Below are 20,066 nucleotides of genomic sequence, written 5' to 3'. Positions count from 1 at the left end.
TGCAGCCACCAAGAATCCTGTGTGCAAGCACAGGTCACTATCCACACCTCCTCTCCCAGGAGCCTGTGCAGCCTGCCACTGCCAGGGTCCCATGATCCAGGGACAGCTTCCCTGGGAGAACACACGGCGTGCCTCAGGCTGTTGCAACATTTTGGCTTCTGCCTCCGCAGGCTCGCCCCGCATTCCATACCCCTCGCTCCCCCCAGCCTGAGTGAGCCGGAGCCCCTGAATCAACTACTTCTTTAACCCGCTCCTGTCTGGGTGAAGAACAGATGCCAGAGGGTGACCTACGTGCAGAGGCAAGGCCAAATCCAAAGCTGAACCCCAGGAGCTGTGCGAACGAAGATGAGAAAGGGAAATCTCTCTGTGCAGCCTCAGGAGCAGCACATTAAACCTCCACAGTCAACTTGATGTACCCTGCGTCTGTGGAATACCTGAATAGACAACGAATCATCCCAAAACTGAGGCGGTGGACGTTGGGAGCAACTGTAGACTTGGGGTTTGCTTTCTGCGTCTAATTTGTTTCTAGTTTTATGTTTACCTAGTTTAGTATTTAGAGCTTATTATCACTGGTAGATTTGTTTATTGATTTGGTGGCTCTCTTCCTTTTTTTTATATATATACATATATATTTTTTTCCCTTTTTCTCTTTTTGGGAGTGTGTATGTGTATACTTCTTTTTGTGATTTTGTCTGTATAGGTTTACTTTTACCATTTGTCCTAGGGTTCTATCTGTCCGTTTATTATTAGTGTCGTTTTTAGTGCTTGTTATCATTGGTGGATTTGTTTATTGTTTTGATTGCTCTCTTCTTTTTTTTTTTATAAATTACTTTTTTATTTTTTTTTTTAATTTTTATTTTTTTTTTAATTTAAATTTATTTATTTATTTATTTATTTATTTTTGGCTGTGTTGGGTCTTCGTCTCTGCGCGAGGGCTTTCTCCAGTTGCGGCGAGCGGGGGCCACTCTTCATCGCGGTGCGCGGGCCTCTCACTGTCGCGGCCTCTCTTGCTGCGGAGCACAGGCTCCAGACGCGCAGGCTCAGCAGTTGTGGCTCACAGGCTCAGTCGCTCCACGGCATGTGGGATCTTCCCAGACCAGGGCTCGAACCCATGTCCCCTGCATTGGCAGGCAGACTCTCAACCACTGCGCCACCAGGGAAGCCCACTTTTTTATTTTAATAATATGTATTTTTAAATTTTTTATGTTAATAACTTTATTTTATTATTTTCTTTCTTTATTATTTTTTTATTTTCTCCCTTTTCTTCTGAGCCGTGTGGGTGACAGGGTCTTGGTGCTCTGGCCAGGTGTCAGGCCTGAGCCTCTGAGGTGGGAGAACCGAGTTCAGGACATTGGTCCACCAGAGACCTACTGACCCCATATAATATCAATCGGCGAGAGCTCTCCCAGAGATCTACATCTCAACGCTAAGACCCACTCCACTCAGTGACCAGCAATCTCCAATGCTGGACACCCTATGCCAAACAACTAGCAAGACAGGAACACAACCCCACCCATTATCATAGAGGCTGCCTAAAATCATAGTAAGTTCACAGACACCCCAAAACATACCACTGGACGCGGTCCTGCCCACCAGAAAGACAAGATCCAGCCTCATCCATCAGAACACAGGCACCAGTCCCTCCACCAAGAAACCTACACAACCCACTGAACCAACCATACCCAGTGAGGGCAGAACCCAAAACAATGGGAAGTACGAACCTGCAGCCTGTGAAAAGGACACCCCAAACACAGTAAGTTAAGCAAAATGAGAAGACAGAGAAATACACATCAGATGAAGGAGCAAGGTAAAAACCCACCAGACCAAACAAATGAAGAGGAAATAGGCAGTCTACCTGAAAAAGAATTCAGAGTAATGATAGTAAAGATGATCCAAAATCTTGGAAATAGAATGGAAAAAATACAAGAAATGTTTGACAAGGACCTAGAAGAACTAAAGAGCAAACAAACTGATGAACAACACAATAAATGAAATTAAAAAATTTTCTAGAAGGAATCAGTAGCAGAATAACTGAGGCAGAAGGATGGATAAGTGACCTGGAAGATAAGATAGTGGAAATAACTACCGCAGAGCAGAGTAAAGAAAAACGAATGAAGAGAATTGAGGACAATCTCAGAGACCTCTGGGACAACATTAAACGCACCAACATTCAAATTATAGGGGTTCCAGAAGAAGAAGAGAAAAAGAAAGGGTCTGAGAAAATATTTGAAGAGATTATAGTTGAAAACTTCCCTAATATGGGAAAGGAAATAGTCAAGTCCAGGAAGCACAGAGTCCCATACAGGATAAATCCAAGGAGAACCATGCCAAGACACATATTAATCAAACTATCAAACATTAAATACAAAGAAAAAATATTAAAAGCAGCAAGGGAAAAGCAACAAATAACATACAAGGGAATCCCCATGAGGTTAACAGCTGATCTTTCAGCAGAAACTCTGCAAGCCAGAAAGGAGTGGCAGGACATATTTAAAGTGATGAAAGGGAAAAACCTACAACCAGGATTACTCTACCCAGCAAGGATCTCATTCAGATTCAGCGGAGAAATTAAAACCTTTACAGACAAGCAAAAGCTAAGAGAATTCAGCACCACCAAACCAGCTTCACAACAAATGCTAAAGGAACTTCTCTAGGCAGGAAACACGAGAGAAGGAAAAGACCTACAATAACAAACCCAAAACAATTAAGAAAATGGTAATAGGAACAAACATATCGATAATTACCTTGAATGTAAATGGATTAAATGCTCCCACCAAAAGACGTAGACTGGCTGAATGGATACAAAATCAAGACCCATATATATGTTGTCTACAAGAGACCCACTTCAGACCCAGGGACACATACAGACTGAATGTGAGGGGTTGGAAAAAGATATTCCATGCAAATGGAAATCAAAAGAAAGCTGGAGTAGCAATTCTTATATCAGACAAAATAGTCTTTAAAATAAAAATTGTTTATTACAAGATACAAAGCAGGACACCACATAATGATCAAGGGATCAATCCAAGAAGAAGATATAACAATTGTAAATATTTATGCACCCTGCATAGGAGCACCTCAACACATAAGGCAAATGGTACCAGCCATAAAAGGGGAAATTGACAGTAATAGTCATAGTAGGGGACTTTAACACCCCACTTTCACCAACGGACAGATCATCCAAAATGAAAATAAATAAGGAAACACAAGCTTTAAGTGACACATTAAACAAGATGGATTTAATTGATATTTATAGGACATTTCATCCAAAAACAACAGAATACACTTTCTTCTAAAGTGCTCATGGAACGTTCTCCAGGTTAGATCATATCTTGGTTCACAAATCAAGCCTTGGTAAATTTAAGAAAATTGAAATCGTATCAAGTATCTTTTCTTACCACAGCGCTATAAGATTAGATATCAGTTACAGGAAAAAAACTGTAAAACATGCAAACACATTGGAGGCTAAACAGTACACTACTAAATAACCAAGAGATCACTGAAGAAATCAAAGAGGAGATCAAAATATACCTAGAAACAAATGACAATGAAAACACGATGACCCAAAACCTATGGGATGCAGAAAAAGCAGTTCTAAGAGGGAAGTTTATAGCAATACAGTCCTATCTCAAGAAACAAGAAAAAACTCAAATAAACAACCTAAACTGACACCTAAAGCAATTGGAGAAAGAAGAACAAAATAACCCCAAAGTTAGCAGAAGGAAAGAAATCATAAAGATCAGAACAGAAATAAATGAAAAGGAAATGGAGGAAACGGTAGCAAAGAACAATAAAACTAAAAGCTGGTTCTTTGAGAAGGTAAACAAAATTGATAACCGATTAGTCAGACTCATCAAGGAAAAAGGGAAAAAACTCAAATCAATAGAATGAAACAGAAGAAGTAACAATTGACACTGCAGAAATACAAAGGAACATGAAAGATTACTACAAGCAAGTATATGACAATAAAATGGACAACCTGGACAAAATGGACAAATTCTTAGAAAAGCACAACCTTCTGAGACTGAACCAGGAAGAAATAGAAAATATAAACAGACCAGTCACAAGCACTGAAATTGAAACTGTGGTTAAAAATCTTCCAACAAAAAAAGCCCAGGACTAGATGGCTTCACAGGCAAATTCTATCAAACATGTAGAGAAGAGCTAACACCTATCCTTCTCAAACTCTTCCGAAATATAGCAGAGGGAGGAACACTCCCAAACTCATTCTACGAAGCCACCATCACCCTGATACCAAAACCAGACAAAGATGTCACAAAAAAAGAAAACTACAGACCAATACCACTGATGAACATAGATGCAAAAATTCTCAACAAAATACTAGCAAACAGAATCCAACAGCACATTAAAAGGATCATACACCATGATCAAGTGGGGTTTATCCCACTTGATCATGCAGGGATTCTACAGTATAAGTAAATCAGTCAATGTGATACACCATATTAACAAATTGAAGAATAAAAACCATATGATCATCTCAATAGATGCAGAAAAAGCTTTCGACAAAATTCAACACCCATTTATGAAAAAAACTCTCTAGAAAGTAGGCATAGAGGAAACTTACTTCAACATAATAAAGGCCATATATGACAAACCCACAGCCAACATCGTTCTCAATGGTGAAAAACTGAAACCATTTCCACTAAAATCAGGAACAAGACAAGGTTGCCCACTCTCACCGCTGTTATTCAACATAGTTTTGGAAGTTTTAGCCACAGCAATCAGAGAAGAAAAAGAAATAAAAGGTTCCAAATCGGAAAAGAAGAAGTAAAGCTGTCACTGTTTGCAGATGACATGATACTATACATAGAGAATCCTAAAGATCCTCCCAGAAAACTACTAGAGTTAATCAGTGAATTTGGTAAAGTAGCAGGATACAAAATTAATGCACAGAAATCTCTTGCATTCCTATACACTAATGATGAAAAATCTGAAAGAGGAATTAAGGAAACACTCCCATTTACCATTGCAACAAAAAGAATAAAACACCTGGGAATAAGCCTACCTAAGGAGACAAAAGACCTGTATGCAGAAAACTATAAGATACTGATGAAGGAAATTAAAGATGATACAGAAAGATGGAGAGATATACCATGTTCTTTGATTGGAAGAATCAGCATTGTGAAAATGACTATATTACCCAAAGCAATCTACATATTCAATGCAATCCCTATCAAACTACCAGTGGCATTTTTCACAGAACTAGAACAAAAAATTTCACTATTTCTATGGAAACACAAAAGACTCTGAATAGCCAAAGCAATCTTGAGAAAGAAAAATGGAGCTGGAGGAGTCAGACTCCTGGAGTTCAGACTGTACTACAAAGCTACAGTAATCAAGACAGTATGGTACTGGCACAAAAACAGAAATATAGATCAGTGGAACAGGATAGAAAGCCCAGAGGTAAACCCACACACATATGGTCACCTTAGCTTTGATAAAGGAGGCAAGAATATACAATGGAGAAAAGACAGCCTCTTCAATAAGTGGTGCTGGGAAACTGGACAGCTACATTTAAAAGAATGAAATTAGAGCACTCCGTAACACCATAGAGAAAAATAAACTCAAAATGAATTAAAGACCTATATGTAAGGCTAGACACTATCAAACTCTTAGAGGAAAACATAGGCAGAACACTCCATGACATAAATCACAGCAAGATCCTTTTTGACCCACCTCCTAGAGAAATGGAAATAAAAATAAAAATAAACAAATTGGTCCTAATGAAACTTAAAAGCTTTTGCACAGCAAAGGAAAGCATAAACAAGACAAAAAGAGAAACCTCAGAATGGGAGAAAATATTTGCAAATGAAGCAACTGACAAAGGATTAATCTCCAAAATATACAGGCAGCTCATGCAGCTCAATATCAAAAAAAACAACCCAATCCAAAAATGGGCAGAAGACCTAAATAGACATTTGTCCAAAGAAGATATACACATTGCCAACAAACACATGAAAGGATGCTCAACATCACTAATCATTAGAGAAATGCAAATCAAAACTACAATGAGGTATCACCTCACACCAGTCTGAATGGCCAGCATCAAAAAATCTACAAACAATAAATGCTGGAGAGGGTGTGGAGAAAAGGGAACCCTCTTGCACTGTTGGTGGGAATGTAAATTGATACAGCTACTGTGGAGAACAGTATGGTGGTTCCTTAAAAAACTAAAAATAGAACTGCCATACGACCCAGCAATCTCACTACTGGGCATATACCTGGAGAAAAGCATAATTCAAAAAGAGTCATGTACCACAGTTCATTGCAGCACTATTTACAATAACAAGGACATGGAAGCAACCTAAGCGTCCATTGACAGATGAATGGATAAAGAAGATGTGCCACATATATACAATGGAATATTACTTAGCCATAAAAAAGAAACAAAATTGAGTTATTTGTAGTGAGGTGGATGGACCTAGAGTCTGTCATACGGAGTGAAGTAAGTCAGAAAGAGAAAAACAAATACCGTATGCTAACACATACACGTGGAATCTACAAAAAAAATGGTTCTGAAGAACCTAGAGGCAAGACAGGAATAAAGACGCAGACGTAGAGAATGGACTTGGGGACATGGGAAGGGGGAAGGGTAAGCTGCGATGAAGTGAGAGAGTGGCATGGACATATATACACTACCGAATGTAAAATAGATAGCTAGTGGGAAGCAGCCGCATAGCACAGGGAGATCAGCTGGGTGCATTGTGACCACCTAGAGGGGTGGGATAGGGAGATTGGAGGTAGACGAAAGAGGGAGGGTATATGGGGATATATGTATACGTATAGCTGATTCAGTTTGTTATACAGCAGAAACGAACACACCATTGCAAAGCAATTATACTCCAATAAAGAAGTTAAAAAAAATTAAAAATAAGACAGTGATGAGAATTCATGGCACCTTAGGTTTGATGAAATTCAAAAGTTTTCTGCTTTGTGGCCTGCCTAAGAGGAGAGTGGACTTGAAACAATTGTTTATTGTATGCTGGAAGATGGAAGACATGCTGAAGATATAAGATCATGCTCATATAGAATAAAGAACATTCTGAAAATTGTATGTTTCAAGTTATCTTTGAAAAGCATTTAAATTAAGAGACTGAAAATCAATTGATTGATTACTTAAAAGCCAAAAAAGACCCAAGGTACTGGGTAGTAATCAGTGTGGTTTTATGAAGACCCAATTCTATCAATTCAACTTAATTTCTCTTTTTGAAAAAGTGTGTGCTTTTTTAGACAAATAATAGGCCTAAGGGAAATAAATCAAAAGCAGAACATTTCTTTCAATTTTACATGACGTTATTAATGACAAAGTAGGAGGATGGGTGTGGATCAAGCATCTGAGTGAATGTTGTTCCAAAGGTATAGATTTAGCAGTCAATAGCCTCTGAAGTATTTATTATATTTGACTTGTCCATCTACTCAACTTATTGACCTGTTTCTTAATTCCATTTTCTGGCGCCTCATAAGTTCAGAAGAGAAATCCAAATGACCTTGGCAAAGTTGATACATGTTCTGATTAAACATGGATATAGTTTTAGCAATGACAGTGAAAGACAGTGTTCTGTCTTATGAGGTTTAATCTTTTTTCCAGGTAGGGGAGCTGGAGAAACGACATTTTGAGGTTCCTTTCAGATACAGTCTATGGCCATACCACCCTAACCAATCTCATCATATACAAAATTATAATAGTTAATATTTTTTAAATTAATGGCTTATAGTAAGGTCTAAGATATATTCTAGTAATTGGACATAAATTAATATTATTTTATTATTTAGAATTATATATTATTTAAGATATAAAATAAAATTTAAAATATATTGAGAACCTCAAAAGCTCTTTTTCTGATTGCTTAATTCTTTAAAGATAAATTTTGCTTTAAAGAGATAATAATTATCCCAAACTTTGAGCTTTTACCTTGTTTATAGTTACCAGTCATGATAGGCAATGTATTATTAATTTTTAGCTTGAGGCATGCCACATAATAGGGGAGTGTTCTTAATCTTATGTCATACAACAACTTGGTATTATTATTCTAGTCACCTTTTATAATGTATTATTAGTTCTCAAAGAATATGAGTAAAATAAACTACAATATTTAAATTACATCCAGATTTATATGATGGTTCCAAAGTTAATGTCAGCATTTTGCACTGTTTTGAGGTCATTGTGTGCTGGTTATAAAGATTTCTGGTTGGAGGAATGCTGGATATATCTGTTCTTTTGCGGTACTTGATTGCACATTAAATAAATAAGGATAAACATGTGAACTCTCCCTTCTTCCCTTCTAAAGCAGTGTTAATTCAACTCTATGGAACAGCATAGAATAAAGTTATTATTAACACATTAACTTGTGCCACATTCTAAGTTATGACTTTGTTGCTTTTGTCAGGGTCATCAATGACCTCCCTGTTCCTAAAGTCTGTGATTAATTTTCAGTGTTTTTATATGACCTTTAGCAGCACTTATCACAGCAGCACTTAGAGCAGTCACTCTCTTCTCTTGGAAACAGTTTCTTTACACCTTCCAGGACACCAGACTCTCCTGATCTTCCTTCTGCCTCCCTGGTCTCTCCTCCTCAGTCTCCTTGCTTGTTTTTGCTCTCCCTGACCTTGTCACATTGGGCTGCCACAGGATTTATTTCACTGCCCTCTTCTCCATCTATGCTCGATCCCTTGGAATATTATTATTTTTTATTTGCTTTAAGTACCATTTATGACTCTCAAATTTATATTTTCAGTCCAGAACTCTTCTCCAAATTCCAGACTCTTCTCCAAATTCCAGACTCCTATAACCGACAACTGCTATACATCTCCACTTGGGTGTCTGATAGACATTGCAAATGTTACGTGCTCAGAACTGAATTCCAGTATTTCCCCGTATCACTTAGTGCCATCTCTATTCTTTTTGTCGCTCAACCGACTCCTCTTTTTCTTTCATATCCTCATCCAATCTGTTAGGAAATCCTGTTGGTTCTACTTTCAAAATATATTCAGATTCTGACCAGTTCTCACCACATCCATTCCCAATACCGTAGACCAAGCCATCATCATCTGTTACCTTGATTATTGCAATAGCCTCTCAGCTGGACTCCCTGTTTCCATTCTTGCCCCCTTATGGCCTTTTCTCAACACAGCTTACACAGTAATTATTTCATAATAAAAGTCCAGTGATGTCACACATCTGTTAAAATCCTTCAGTTCTCCACTTTAGTCAAATTAAAACCCAAAGTCCTTAATCTGCCTGCAAGGTCCTAACACAGTCTGTCCCCCTTGTTACTTTTCTGACCTCATCTCCTTCTGGTCTCCCTCTCCAGGCTTATAAACCCCCTTGCTGTTCTTGAAACAAGCCAGGCAGAGTCCCACCTCAGGGTCTTTGCACTGGCTGTTCCTTTGTCTGGAACACTTTCCTCAGTATTTCCGTGTCCATTCCCTTGTTTACAGGGCTGCCATTTATGGTTCTCACTGAAAGTCATTTATAGGGCTCCTCCGAGGGTTGTGCATTGTCAGCCTGCCCAACTCTGTGCTGTGACTCTGCCCACTTCAAGTCTTTGCATAAATGTCACTTCTCTGTGAGGCCAGTCACAAGCATGCAATTAAATTTGAAGTCATGTTGGCTCTTCTGATCTTGCTTTGTTCTATTTTACACCCCCTCCCACATAGCACTTATCGCTTTCTAATATACAACTTTATTGACTTACTTGCTATTTGATTGTCTTCTTCCCCTTACTAGAATGTAAACTTCAAGAGGGCAGAGGTTTTCAGTTGTTTTACTTACTCTCTACATTAAATGCCTAGAACAGTGCCTGGCACATAGGTAGGCACTCAACGAATCTTTGTTGAAGAAATAATTTAAGATATCTTGGGTTTTAAGTTGTATTTGAAATAGAGGAGAAGGAAGATGAAATCAATACTTTTTTGAATTAATGTATTTTATCAGATATATTTATTAGGATGTTAAAACTTCAATTATTTTTAGGTTTTATCTTTCAGCTGAGTATGTCCATATGTGCTTTATTCCACAGAATCGATAGCTTACATTCAAAAACTTATTAACTTACTATGAAAACTTATTAACTTATTATAACTCCTTACTATGAAGGAGTTCCAAGTGGTAACATCACTCAGCAGCTGTGTTTGATAAAACCTTTCCAAGTCTGATTAGCATCTTTAGGTCTTTAAGTAGCAATTTAAAAATCCCTGCATGTTATTTATTGATTAATAATAATAGTATAGCTAGCTTTATTGTTGTTTATGGTATACTATGGTAAAAATGAGGTTATTAAAATACAGATATTGGTTAAGTCATTAACATCATTAGGGAATTAAGCTACAGCAGTTTTTTAAAGTGGCTAAGTAGTGAGCTAGGAGAAGTGACTTTTTTTTTTTTTTTAAATAAATTTACTTATTTATTTATTTTTGGCTGCATTGGGTCTTTGTTGCTGCACTCTGGCTTTGTCTAGTTGCGGTGAGCGGGGGCTACTCTTCATTGCAGTGCACAGGCTTCTCTTTCCGGTGGCTTCTCTTGTTGCGGAGCAGGGGCTCTAGGTGTGCAGGCTTTAGTAGTTGTGGCAGGCAGGCTCAGTAGTTGCAGCTCGTGGGCTCTAGAGCACAGGCTCAGTAGTTGTGGTGCACGGGCTTAGTTGCTCCGCGGCATGTGGGATTTTCCTGGACCCGGGCTCAAACCCGTGTCCCCTGCATTGGCAGGCGGATCCTTAATCACTGCGCCACCAGGGAAGTCCAAAGTGACATATTTATAATACATTTTTATCATGACTTGGTACCCTTTCTGTAAAATGATGACACAGCCAGTGTTTACATGTAAACAAAAGGAGTAAGAGGCTTTTTTCTTATTGATAGGAAAGTGTATCAGAGAATTTGAAGCAATACATATCAATAATATAACAGTCCTTACTAATATTTCATACACATTCAAAGCCTCCATTGAAATGATTTGGAAAAAGGAGTTGGATTACCTTCTTCACAGTTATGATGCCGACTTGGAAATTGGGATCTGTGTTAATGTCGAATGCATCTGCACCATCTCCATCCACAATAGTGTACTTCATCTCTGCATTAATTCCTTCATCCAAGTCCTTGGCAAACACCCTTCCCACAGTAGAGCTAACCGGAGCTGATTCCAACACACTCATCTGATAATGTTCTGTGAGGAAGAGTCAGAACATGCATTTTCTGTAATCTGTTACTACCAAAAAAAAGCCTCTTCAGTATCACATCATGTCCACCATGCTGTGCAAAACATCTTTTTCATGGTCCAAAAGTTAAAACTTGAGTTTTACAGATGAAAAAACTGAGATCCAAAGAGGCTGAGTAAATGTTATTGGGTCATAGCCTGTACTGGATATTTGATAAGTAGGTGCCAAAATACCTTGATCATAATCCTAGGAGTAGGACAGGACAAAAGCAAAAATATTCCTCATCTCAGTGAATCTACCTTCAGAGTGGTAGAAGTATCAATACCTTGCTTTCCAGTCTTTCCTTCCTAATGAACCATTTCCCCAAATGTTAATTACTTCTGAGAAAAATAGAAAAAACATTGTGGTCACAAAGTATGTATTTACTCTGTTCACGTTTCAAATGCCCACATTTTCCTTTGTAGCCTGGCCATCATGCTGAATGCCTGTCTCTATGACCACCTGCCCAAATTTAATGGAGACCAGTGATCTACAAGGAGGACCAGCCATGGAGAACAAACTCCACCAGCTTCAGTCTGTCCGTGCACCTGGCACTGCCCATTGGCAGCTTCTTCATGGACAGATCTCTGAAGCTTCTTGTTCTCTTTTCCAGAATAGAATGCCCCCAGAGTTCTCACATATGTAAGAAGCTCAGAGCCAGTAATGTTCTCCTTTTCAACTTGATATCCTGAATTCACTAATTCAGTTCATTTTTGTCTCCATGGAGTAGTATTTTCATTAACTTACCTTCTCTGGGGCTAAACTTTTTGACATTCTTCGTTATTTTGTCAATCATAACGTGAATGACTAAATATTGTATCAAGCAATCACATTTTCAATATGTACATGGTCTCTCTGATTCTAATATGCATTGCAAGCTGTGGGGATGTGAACCTGGGAAGCCTGGGATGTGACGGCTTGAGTCTCACAAAGATTTGGAGAGGCTGACAGCACCCAGCCAGCTCATAGCACCCTCCCCTGCACAGGAGGAGAAATGATGACTGTTCTTTGCCAGTGTGAGCCAAGAAATTGCTAATGTCTGTACTAAACTGGAGGCACTTGGATTTCATGATCTCTTTACATTCACTTCTAAAGTTGTTGATGGATTAGACTTTTCTATTGCAGAACACGTTTGGGAAAAACAATTTTCTCCAGGAAAGCTGTATGTTCTGTGTTGAAACAAACATATACATATAATTTCTACACATAATGCATTATATTAGAAATAAATAGTCTGAGGTTTTGACATTCCCTTACATTTGGTTCAGTTAAAGGTGACTGAGCTTGTTCAATATAAAATAGTAGGTGTGTCATTGTGTCAACCACAACTAATCAGATATTTGTGAAAAAGAGGGAAAATGGGATTTCCAAAATGAAGAATCAGAAGATTAATAATGCCAAAGAGTTTATCCAAGGTAGGTTATGGAATAATGAGATCATTTAAACCTAGTTTTAGCAAATAGGAGAAATAATTAATGGTGAGATAAAGAAAATTTTTTAAAAGTCCAAAAATAATGACTATTTTAGAGGAAGCAGAGATAATGTGTGAACAATGTTTAGAGACACAGAGATTACTTTTACACATTTCCATTTTGTCTTCCGTGCAACATAATCTGTGTTTCCACTCTATTCTAGGTTCTTCATTATTTAAAAAAAATGACAACTCAAAATGTGTGCTTTAGAATGGTGTTCAGATGTTGCCTTGTGGGGCAGGACTAAAACCCCAGTTATCACTGTATTGTGTTGTGCTTCTGTGAAGCTGCCGTGTTTGCGGTGATATTGAGACAGGCTGGGACCTGGGCCCCTTTGCTGCGGGGCTGCAGTGCTTGCACCTGGACACACCTCTCCTCCAGCAACAAAAGACAGAGAAACTATATGAGGCTAAAAATAACTGGGTGCATGCACAGTTGGGGCAAATTCTGGACAAAAGATACAAAGAGACCAAAAAACCCAAGTGCCACTTTTGAAGGGCCCAGAGCAAAAGCAGGGTACTTCGCCTGCCCCCTGCACACAACACCACCTAAGTGATGGGCAAACCACCCCAGCCACCCCTCTGTCCCGACCCCTGGACACACCCCTACCCTCACCCCGTATAAGGAACGAGCTCGCCCCCGCGCAGGGAGCAAGCAAGGGAAACTGTTGTTTGTTCTCACTCCCTGCTGCTGCAGCGGGGTTCCCAGTAAAGCCTTGCCTGAATTTCTTGTCTGGCCTCTGATCAATTTCTATTGATTAAGGAGGCCAAGAGCCCTGGTAGGTAACAATACAACTTGCCTGCAGTATGTCCAAATCTACGTACTGTGAGCTGTGTAATAACTTCGTTCTTCCCTTTATGCCTCAGAGATACTGTCTAGTGTCAAATTACAAAGCCAAATAGGATCAAGGATGTTCAAGAATCTGTAGTCTACAGTGTGCACAGTGTGAGCCATTCATGAAAAAATAAAGATGGAACCCACAGGGTCAGCAAAGCAATTAAGAAGCCAATCCATATGGCATTTCATAAACTGTTTTCATGATATGCTACTATTCTGAACTGTAGGACCAATCAACTTAGTAACCTACTTATTTGTACCACTTGTGAAATATTTAATATACTGTCTTTTAGTTTCACGAAATCTCATGGGGACTTTATGGATACCAGTTGTATGTAAATATTTGAGTCCTCTTCCTGTATTTACATAGATGAAATAGATGGCTTACTTGGTTTGACTGACTTAAAATGTAGCTATTCAGCTGGTGGTCTGGTTTTTAGTTTTTAGTTTAGTTGTTGTTGTTGTTTAACCTGATTCCCCTGGTTAAGTCTTTCACCTGGAATTGTGTCTGCTGCTGTCACTTCTCCAACTGCTCCCTCTTAGGCATCTGCTTCTCAAATTCACATTCCGTTCCTGGGCTCCATTCCACAGTCATAGCTCTATATTCCACCTTCCTTAAGGACCTTCAATCTGATTGTCCTGCTGTCACTTCACATTCAAATTGGAATTTGTCTTCCTCCTTCCCTGCCACTAGTTCCATTATGCACCCTCTGTTTCTATCAGTAGTGCAGTTCTTCTCCCTGTCACCCAGACTAGAACATCACTGTCATCTTTGATTCCATCTTCCCTTAGCCAAGAAATCAAGAGACAGAAGTCCATGTTTTCTTATTTGCCCCATTCCACCCCTTCTGCTGTTTCCTTACATCCTTATCAGTTCAAATCTGGACCACTCTAAAAGCCTCCTAACAGACTCTCCTGCTTCTAGTCTCCACCCGTAGCAACCAGTGCTGTACATGGCTATCAAATTAGCCTTCCTTTATGTCTCTCACTTGCTCAAAACCTTTGCAGTGACTTCCGTTAGAAATATAACACATTTGAAACACTGAAGAGCAGGTCTTCATTTTAGGGATCTTTGAACATAAAATTACATTCGCAGCTTTATTTCTAGGTCTTTATATCCCATATCTAGAATGTTGCCCAAAGCAAATATTTTTTGAATGAATGAATAGCTTCCCCCTTCTGGAATGTTTTCCTTTCTTCCTATTTGAATCCTTTATATTCTTCAATCCCCTGCTGAGCTCTCATTCTTTTATTAAGCCTTTACTCATCTTGGTTTCTTGTGAAGGCTTCATTCTACACTAACCTAGTGGCACAGCAAATGCTGCTTCCTGGTTAACTTTTGATGAATATCGAGTACGTACTCCCCAAGTGGACTTTAAGCTTCGCAGGGGCAGAGACTGGGTTTCAGGCATCTTGTGCCCCTCATGCCCAGGGCCCTTACAAAGCAGGTGCTTGGTACCTGATTGGTTAAGGTGGTCAGATGGGTCACTATGTTCACCTCCAGCTTTGGCTTAGTTTCCCTGCATGCATTCTCAACAAGGGCAATATTGCCCCCTAGGGGGCAAAAATTGATTCTTGTTGGGGAGAGGTGAAAAAATCTTAGATATTTATTATATATTACAATGGTTTGTGGCTCTCTAAAGTTCAGCCCTACCCAACAAAATCTTACTACTTAATATTTAATTTTATGGGGAGTGGTCAGGGCATGGCAATCAAGAAAAAAAGAGTTTAAACACTGGTTTAGTTATGGGAAGTTGGTATCTAGAAGGGAAATAGTTATGTGAGAATCTCATGATAAATGTCAGAAAGGAATCCATGAATAATTGAACTCAAAGAGGGACTCAGACAGGCCTTTCTCTTTCACCTCTGTCACAACTGCATCCCTCTGACTTGAGACCTATACTCTCACTGGTTAGGTACTCACTCTGGGGAAAGCGGGGTGGGTTATCATTGACATCTGAGAGGGTGATGTTGACCGTTGTGGTCCCAGCTAATCCGCCAAGCTGCCCTCCCATGTCCTTGGCTTGGATAATCACTTCATAGTATTCTTTGGCTTCTCGGTCCATGTTCATGAGTGCTGTCCTAATTACACCTGCAGGATAGAAATGACTTTGTTTTTAAAAACAAAACCACAAGTTCCATTTTAAAGATTGGGTTCTAGGCTTCTCCTTGTGCATTGTTAATGGCTAGAGTTGAGATGCAAGTCACATATTTTATTAAATTTGAGGTCAGAATCCCAGCGTCAAAAAAAATGCTGTGCTTAAACAGAGGGTGAATAAATAACTATTCCAGCCGGCAGAGCTTCGCGGGCTGATTTCCTTTGGCAACATTACTGAGAAAGAACAGGAGGTGGCAGCAATGGTTCTCTAACAGACTGGGGAACTGGCAGTCTGAGACAGTTTCAGGCTGCTCTGTCTCACCAAACAAAACTGGGGCTTCGGGTCCGGAAAACAAAGCCTCATATGCCTGCAAATCTGTGATTTTAGATAATTCTCCTTTAGCTCTTTCTTTCTTCATTCAGCCCCTAGAGCCCTTGTAGTGTGAATGACTCTTCTTTAGGCAACTCATTCCTAGTCTGCTTTCTCCTGCCTCCCCAGTAATTAATTGTAAGCAGGGTTGGAATTCAGATTTGCTTTTCCTTTTGTTATATGTTCATTCTGTTTTGTTAGGTTCTGCTCACCTCTGTGCTTCAGTGCGTTCCGTGCGCTAAGACATGAAAGATGCTCTGTGAGTTGTTTATGTTTAACACACATACAGGATGATCTCCCCCAGACAGTAGGTAGCAGCACTGCCGTATGATGATATGGTTTCAGTTAGGAAGAGGGGTCTAAGTCAAAATCCTGTGAGACGTGTTGTTTTGATCCTGCCAAGGATGTGTGGTAATGTTTTATCTTCCTTTGAACCCTTCCACTTAGAAAAGGTGACTTCTGTGCTCTCCAGGCAAAGATTAAAGGCGTGTTTACTGCAAGTTTACAACATGACCCTTGGCTAAATAGACCTTTTGCATGCCAGAGGAAGGAACTGGGAACCACAAACCTGTCCCCATTTTACTCCTATAATGTATATATATTGCATTATAGTAACAACATTCTGAAGTGAAATATTTAGCATTTTCTTTTTTTAAATGGCCTATGGGCATGGCAATAACGATCTTTTCATGTATTTTTGACCTTAACACTATAGATGCCCCCTGGGAGCTGTCAAAATAATGTAAGGTTCCTCTTGGGATGTAAAGGACACATTACCCTCTTCCTGTCTGTATTTTTCCTCCCTGTGGGCACCCCCTCACTCTCCCTCCCTCCATCTGTAGAGTGGTTAAAGTTACTGTTTTATGGAAGTCCCTAACTGCAACCTTTTTTCTTTCCTCCTACTAATGTATACTCCCTCACTTTCTACTTTTATGATACAGTTTTCCAAATGCCTGGTTCCCCTGAGGACTTCTGGAAAAAAATTATATCAGGTTGCTAATAGAAATCTGTTTTTTCTATTTCCTGTAAAGGGATGACTTTGAGTGTTTGTCATTGACTTTACCTCTGTGGCTGTAAGTTTCTTTACTCTAGTTTTGTGTTAATTACTCTTCAGTCCTCAATTTTGCTGTATGTGAAATGGGAATAACAACACTTCCATATATTTCACTAGTTTGCAAGATTATTGGGAGGCTCAAATATGGTAATATTTATGAATGTATTTTAAAAGGGAGAAAGTCTGGAACAAGTGCAAGATAATAATCATAATAATTGCTGTGCCCAACTTGAAAGTATTAAAGGGAATCCTTCATAGATAAAACATAAATTCTGTAGTCAAAGCTCTTGGGTAAAACTCAAAACAAAACAAAACAAAAATCCCAAAGCCAAATTGATTTGTTGATTGTTGACGTGTTCTTTTCTAGCACGTTGCTCCTTACCTCCTTACCCACCCGGTTCTCTGTGCTGTCCTCCCTGTCAGAGTGTCCCACTTAGCACCTCCTTTTTGGGGGGCCACATTCCATGCTCTGTGCTCTCTCCCCCCTCATCCCATTCATTCTGGACTTGCTCTCTGCTTAGTACGGGGTGGCTCAGTGGGAAGAACATCAGACCACATGTCAGGGGACATCTCTACAACCAGAAGTACTTTGTTAGGTCTCCGTTCCCAATTTCCTTATCCTTTAAGTGAAGAGTGATGGACTGGATGATTCCCCTAAGGTTCTTCCTAGTTTCAAAATCAATTATTCTATTTCTGTAGTGAGCCCAGGTTAATATGCCAATCCTCTTAGATCTTCTTGGCGTTATAAAAGACCTTACTCCCTGGGAATAAATAACAGCTATAGGATTTTTTACAGGTTAGTGTGGAGGTATACTTTTGTGTAGGCAGTTCTTTGGGCCTCTCCAATCGGACTTTATCCACTGTCTATGCATTGTGCTGCCCTTACCCACCAGGGCAGTGCTAGTTTGGTCTCTTAATCCCAAAGCTTATAACAATCCTCTCTAGTTAATACACTCCCTGGAGAGTTCTTGAAAAGGAGAGTTGGGTCTGTCATAAATAGCAGTTACAAATTATTAGAGAATAAAATCAACACCTCTGACTCAAGTATTACATCACATACCTGTTTTGGAGTCCACAGAAAAATATGGCTGGCCCTGGAGGATGCTGTACATGACTCGGGCACTGTTGCCATAGGTTGGGTCATCAGCATCTGTGGCTGTCACCTGGATGACAGAAGTCCCTGAGGGAGAGAGATGGTGGAAACCTGTTCAAGTTGAATTGCTAAAGGCTGAATGCAATCCTGAATGGGCAATTTTAAAGCATTTGCAAATGTTATGTCTGCTTCCTTGGGAAAGGCCTCTTTCTAGGTCAAGTTTCCATAACTGCTTAGTACAGAAGTACCTCTTCAGTGGGGATGGGAGTTACTTGTGTTTTAAATTCTTAGTAACTCGTAAGGACAACACAGTCTTTGGGCCCCTCATTCCTCTTTTGATAATACCAAAATGCTTCTCCCTTATGAATCAAATATTATCTATCTATCTATCTATCATCTATATTTTGTTTTGCTTTTTAAGAACCGGAACTGAATAACAATACTAGGCTTAGTATTACTACTATTTTATACTATGGCTGACTTCAGTGTCTAAGTAGCTTGGTAGAGTTTTATGATTTGTGAACTGTTCTGCACTTTCTGTCCTTCTCCACGTTTAGACAGGAGGATCTTCTATAGTGGAACCGCTGTTTGTGAGAATCAGTGAATCTCCAGCTTACCCACTGGTGACATTTCTGGCACAGTGGCGACGTAAGGTCCATCCAGGAACTTGGGCTCATTGTCATTGATGTCTTGGATTTTAATGATGAACTCTGACTCTGGCTCCATTGGCCTGCCCGTCCGCCTGTCCAGAGCTTGAGCCCTTAAAGTGTACTGGGCCCTTTCCTCTCGGTCAAGCCTCTGAGTGGCGTGGATGTCTCCAGTGGTGTCGTCGATGGTAAACACAACGCCTGCACCTTCTCCAGAGAGGATGTATTTGATGGATCCATCCCCCCGGTCCATGTCTGAGTGAAGCTGAGGAAAAAAAGCACCGACATATGAACAGGTGTCAGAAATAAATAGATTTTTCAGTATGGTCTAAATTTATGATTTCCTTTCAAACAGAAAGACTTTTTTTCACTCAGATGTTTAAAATGTCTACAAAGAACTAATATGCATTGAACATGATTATATCAAAGAGCAAATATAAGTTGATGAATAAGTAAAGTTTCTCTACATCCCATTCAGTATCCTTAACTTAATACTGTTTTTAAAGTTCCTCTCCCTGAGAAGTATAGAAAACAGGAGTTCTGGGAAGTGTAGGTCCCAACGTGTACAATAGGAGCAAGTCTAATAAGAAGGAATCCAGCCTTTCCATTTAATTTTCTTTTTAAAAAAAGGACAAGGCTAAACATTTAAAAATTTTACAAGTGTTGATATAAATTAAATTTTGGAATTTCAGAAACTTTATGACAATTCAAGTTGGATGAGAAGCTGATGAAATAGCTAATAAATAGACCAGTGGCCACCGTACTGGAAATACAAAATGACTTCCAGGGGCTCTTAAAATTCTCTGAATTCCGTAGTTTCACTCAGTAGGACTATACTTGTTTATGTTTCAGGCGTCAAAATGGAATTTTACTGCTGGTTATTATTCTTTGTATCAGTGTATCTCTCCTTTTGGTGGGAACCAGTCCTTGGCCTCATAACTGAATCACTCAAATCTATATGTGGAAGGTTCTGTTAGGGACATGCTTTTATCTGTCCATCCAGCTATATTTCCTCCCAAATTACTTTGTAACGACTCTCGAAATGAGTCCAGGGGCACTATTTTCATATTAAGCCTAGAAATAAACTCCTGCATCCCTAATTATAGACCATGTATATAGATGGCAAGAACCCTGGAATTTTGTGCTATCTTGTAATAGTCCTGCTCTAAGGGGGCAACAGAAAATTAGTTACACTTAGTCAGCCGCCACCAGCTCTGTTGTTGCTGGGGTAGTTAGCACTTTGCATAGCTCGGTGATGAAGTCCATGAGATATAGTTTATAAAAC

The 20,066-nt window shown here is 39.4% G+C and overlaps 1 protein-coding gene across 1 annotated transcript in view; it reads right to left on the bottom strand.

The window, feature by feature from the left end:
- The window catches only part of CDH20 (cadherin 20), a 61,246-nt gene that overhangs the window by 34,371 nt on the left and 6,809 nt on the right, over positions 1–20,066 (bottom strand). Inside the window, exons 2-5 of the mRNA XM_059893563.1 lie at positions 18,752–19,046; positions 18,102–18,221; positions 15,444–15,611; positions 10,992–11,179 (exon numbers count right to left, since the gene is read on the bottom strand). Of these exons, the coding sequence (XP_059749546.1) occupies positions 10,992–11,179; positions 15,444–15,611; positions 18,102–18,221; positions 18,752–19,046 (771 nt within the window). The remainder of the gene's footprint in view (positions 1–10,991; positions 11,180–15,443; positions 15,612–18,101; positions 18,222–18,751; positions 19,047–20,066) is intronic.

Source organism: Balaenoptera ricei, chromosome 14 (assembly GCF_028023285.1).
Source record: "Balaenoptera ricei isolate mBalRic1 chromosome 14, mBalRic1.hap2, whole genome shotgun sequence".
NCBI classification, from domain to species: domain Eukaryota; kingdom Metazoa; phylum Chordata; class Mammalia; order Artiodactyla; family Balaenopteridae; genus Balaenoptera; species Balaenoptera ricei.
This window is presented reverse-complemented; position numbering and strand designations above follow the sequence as displayed.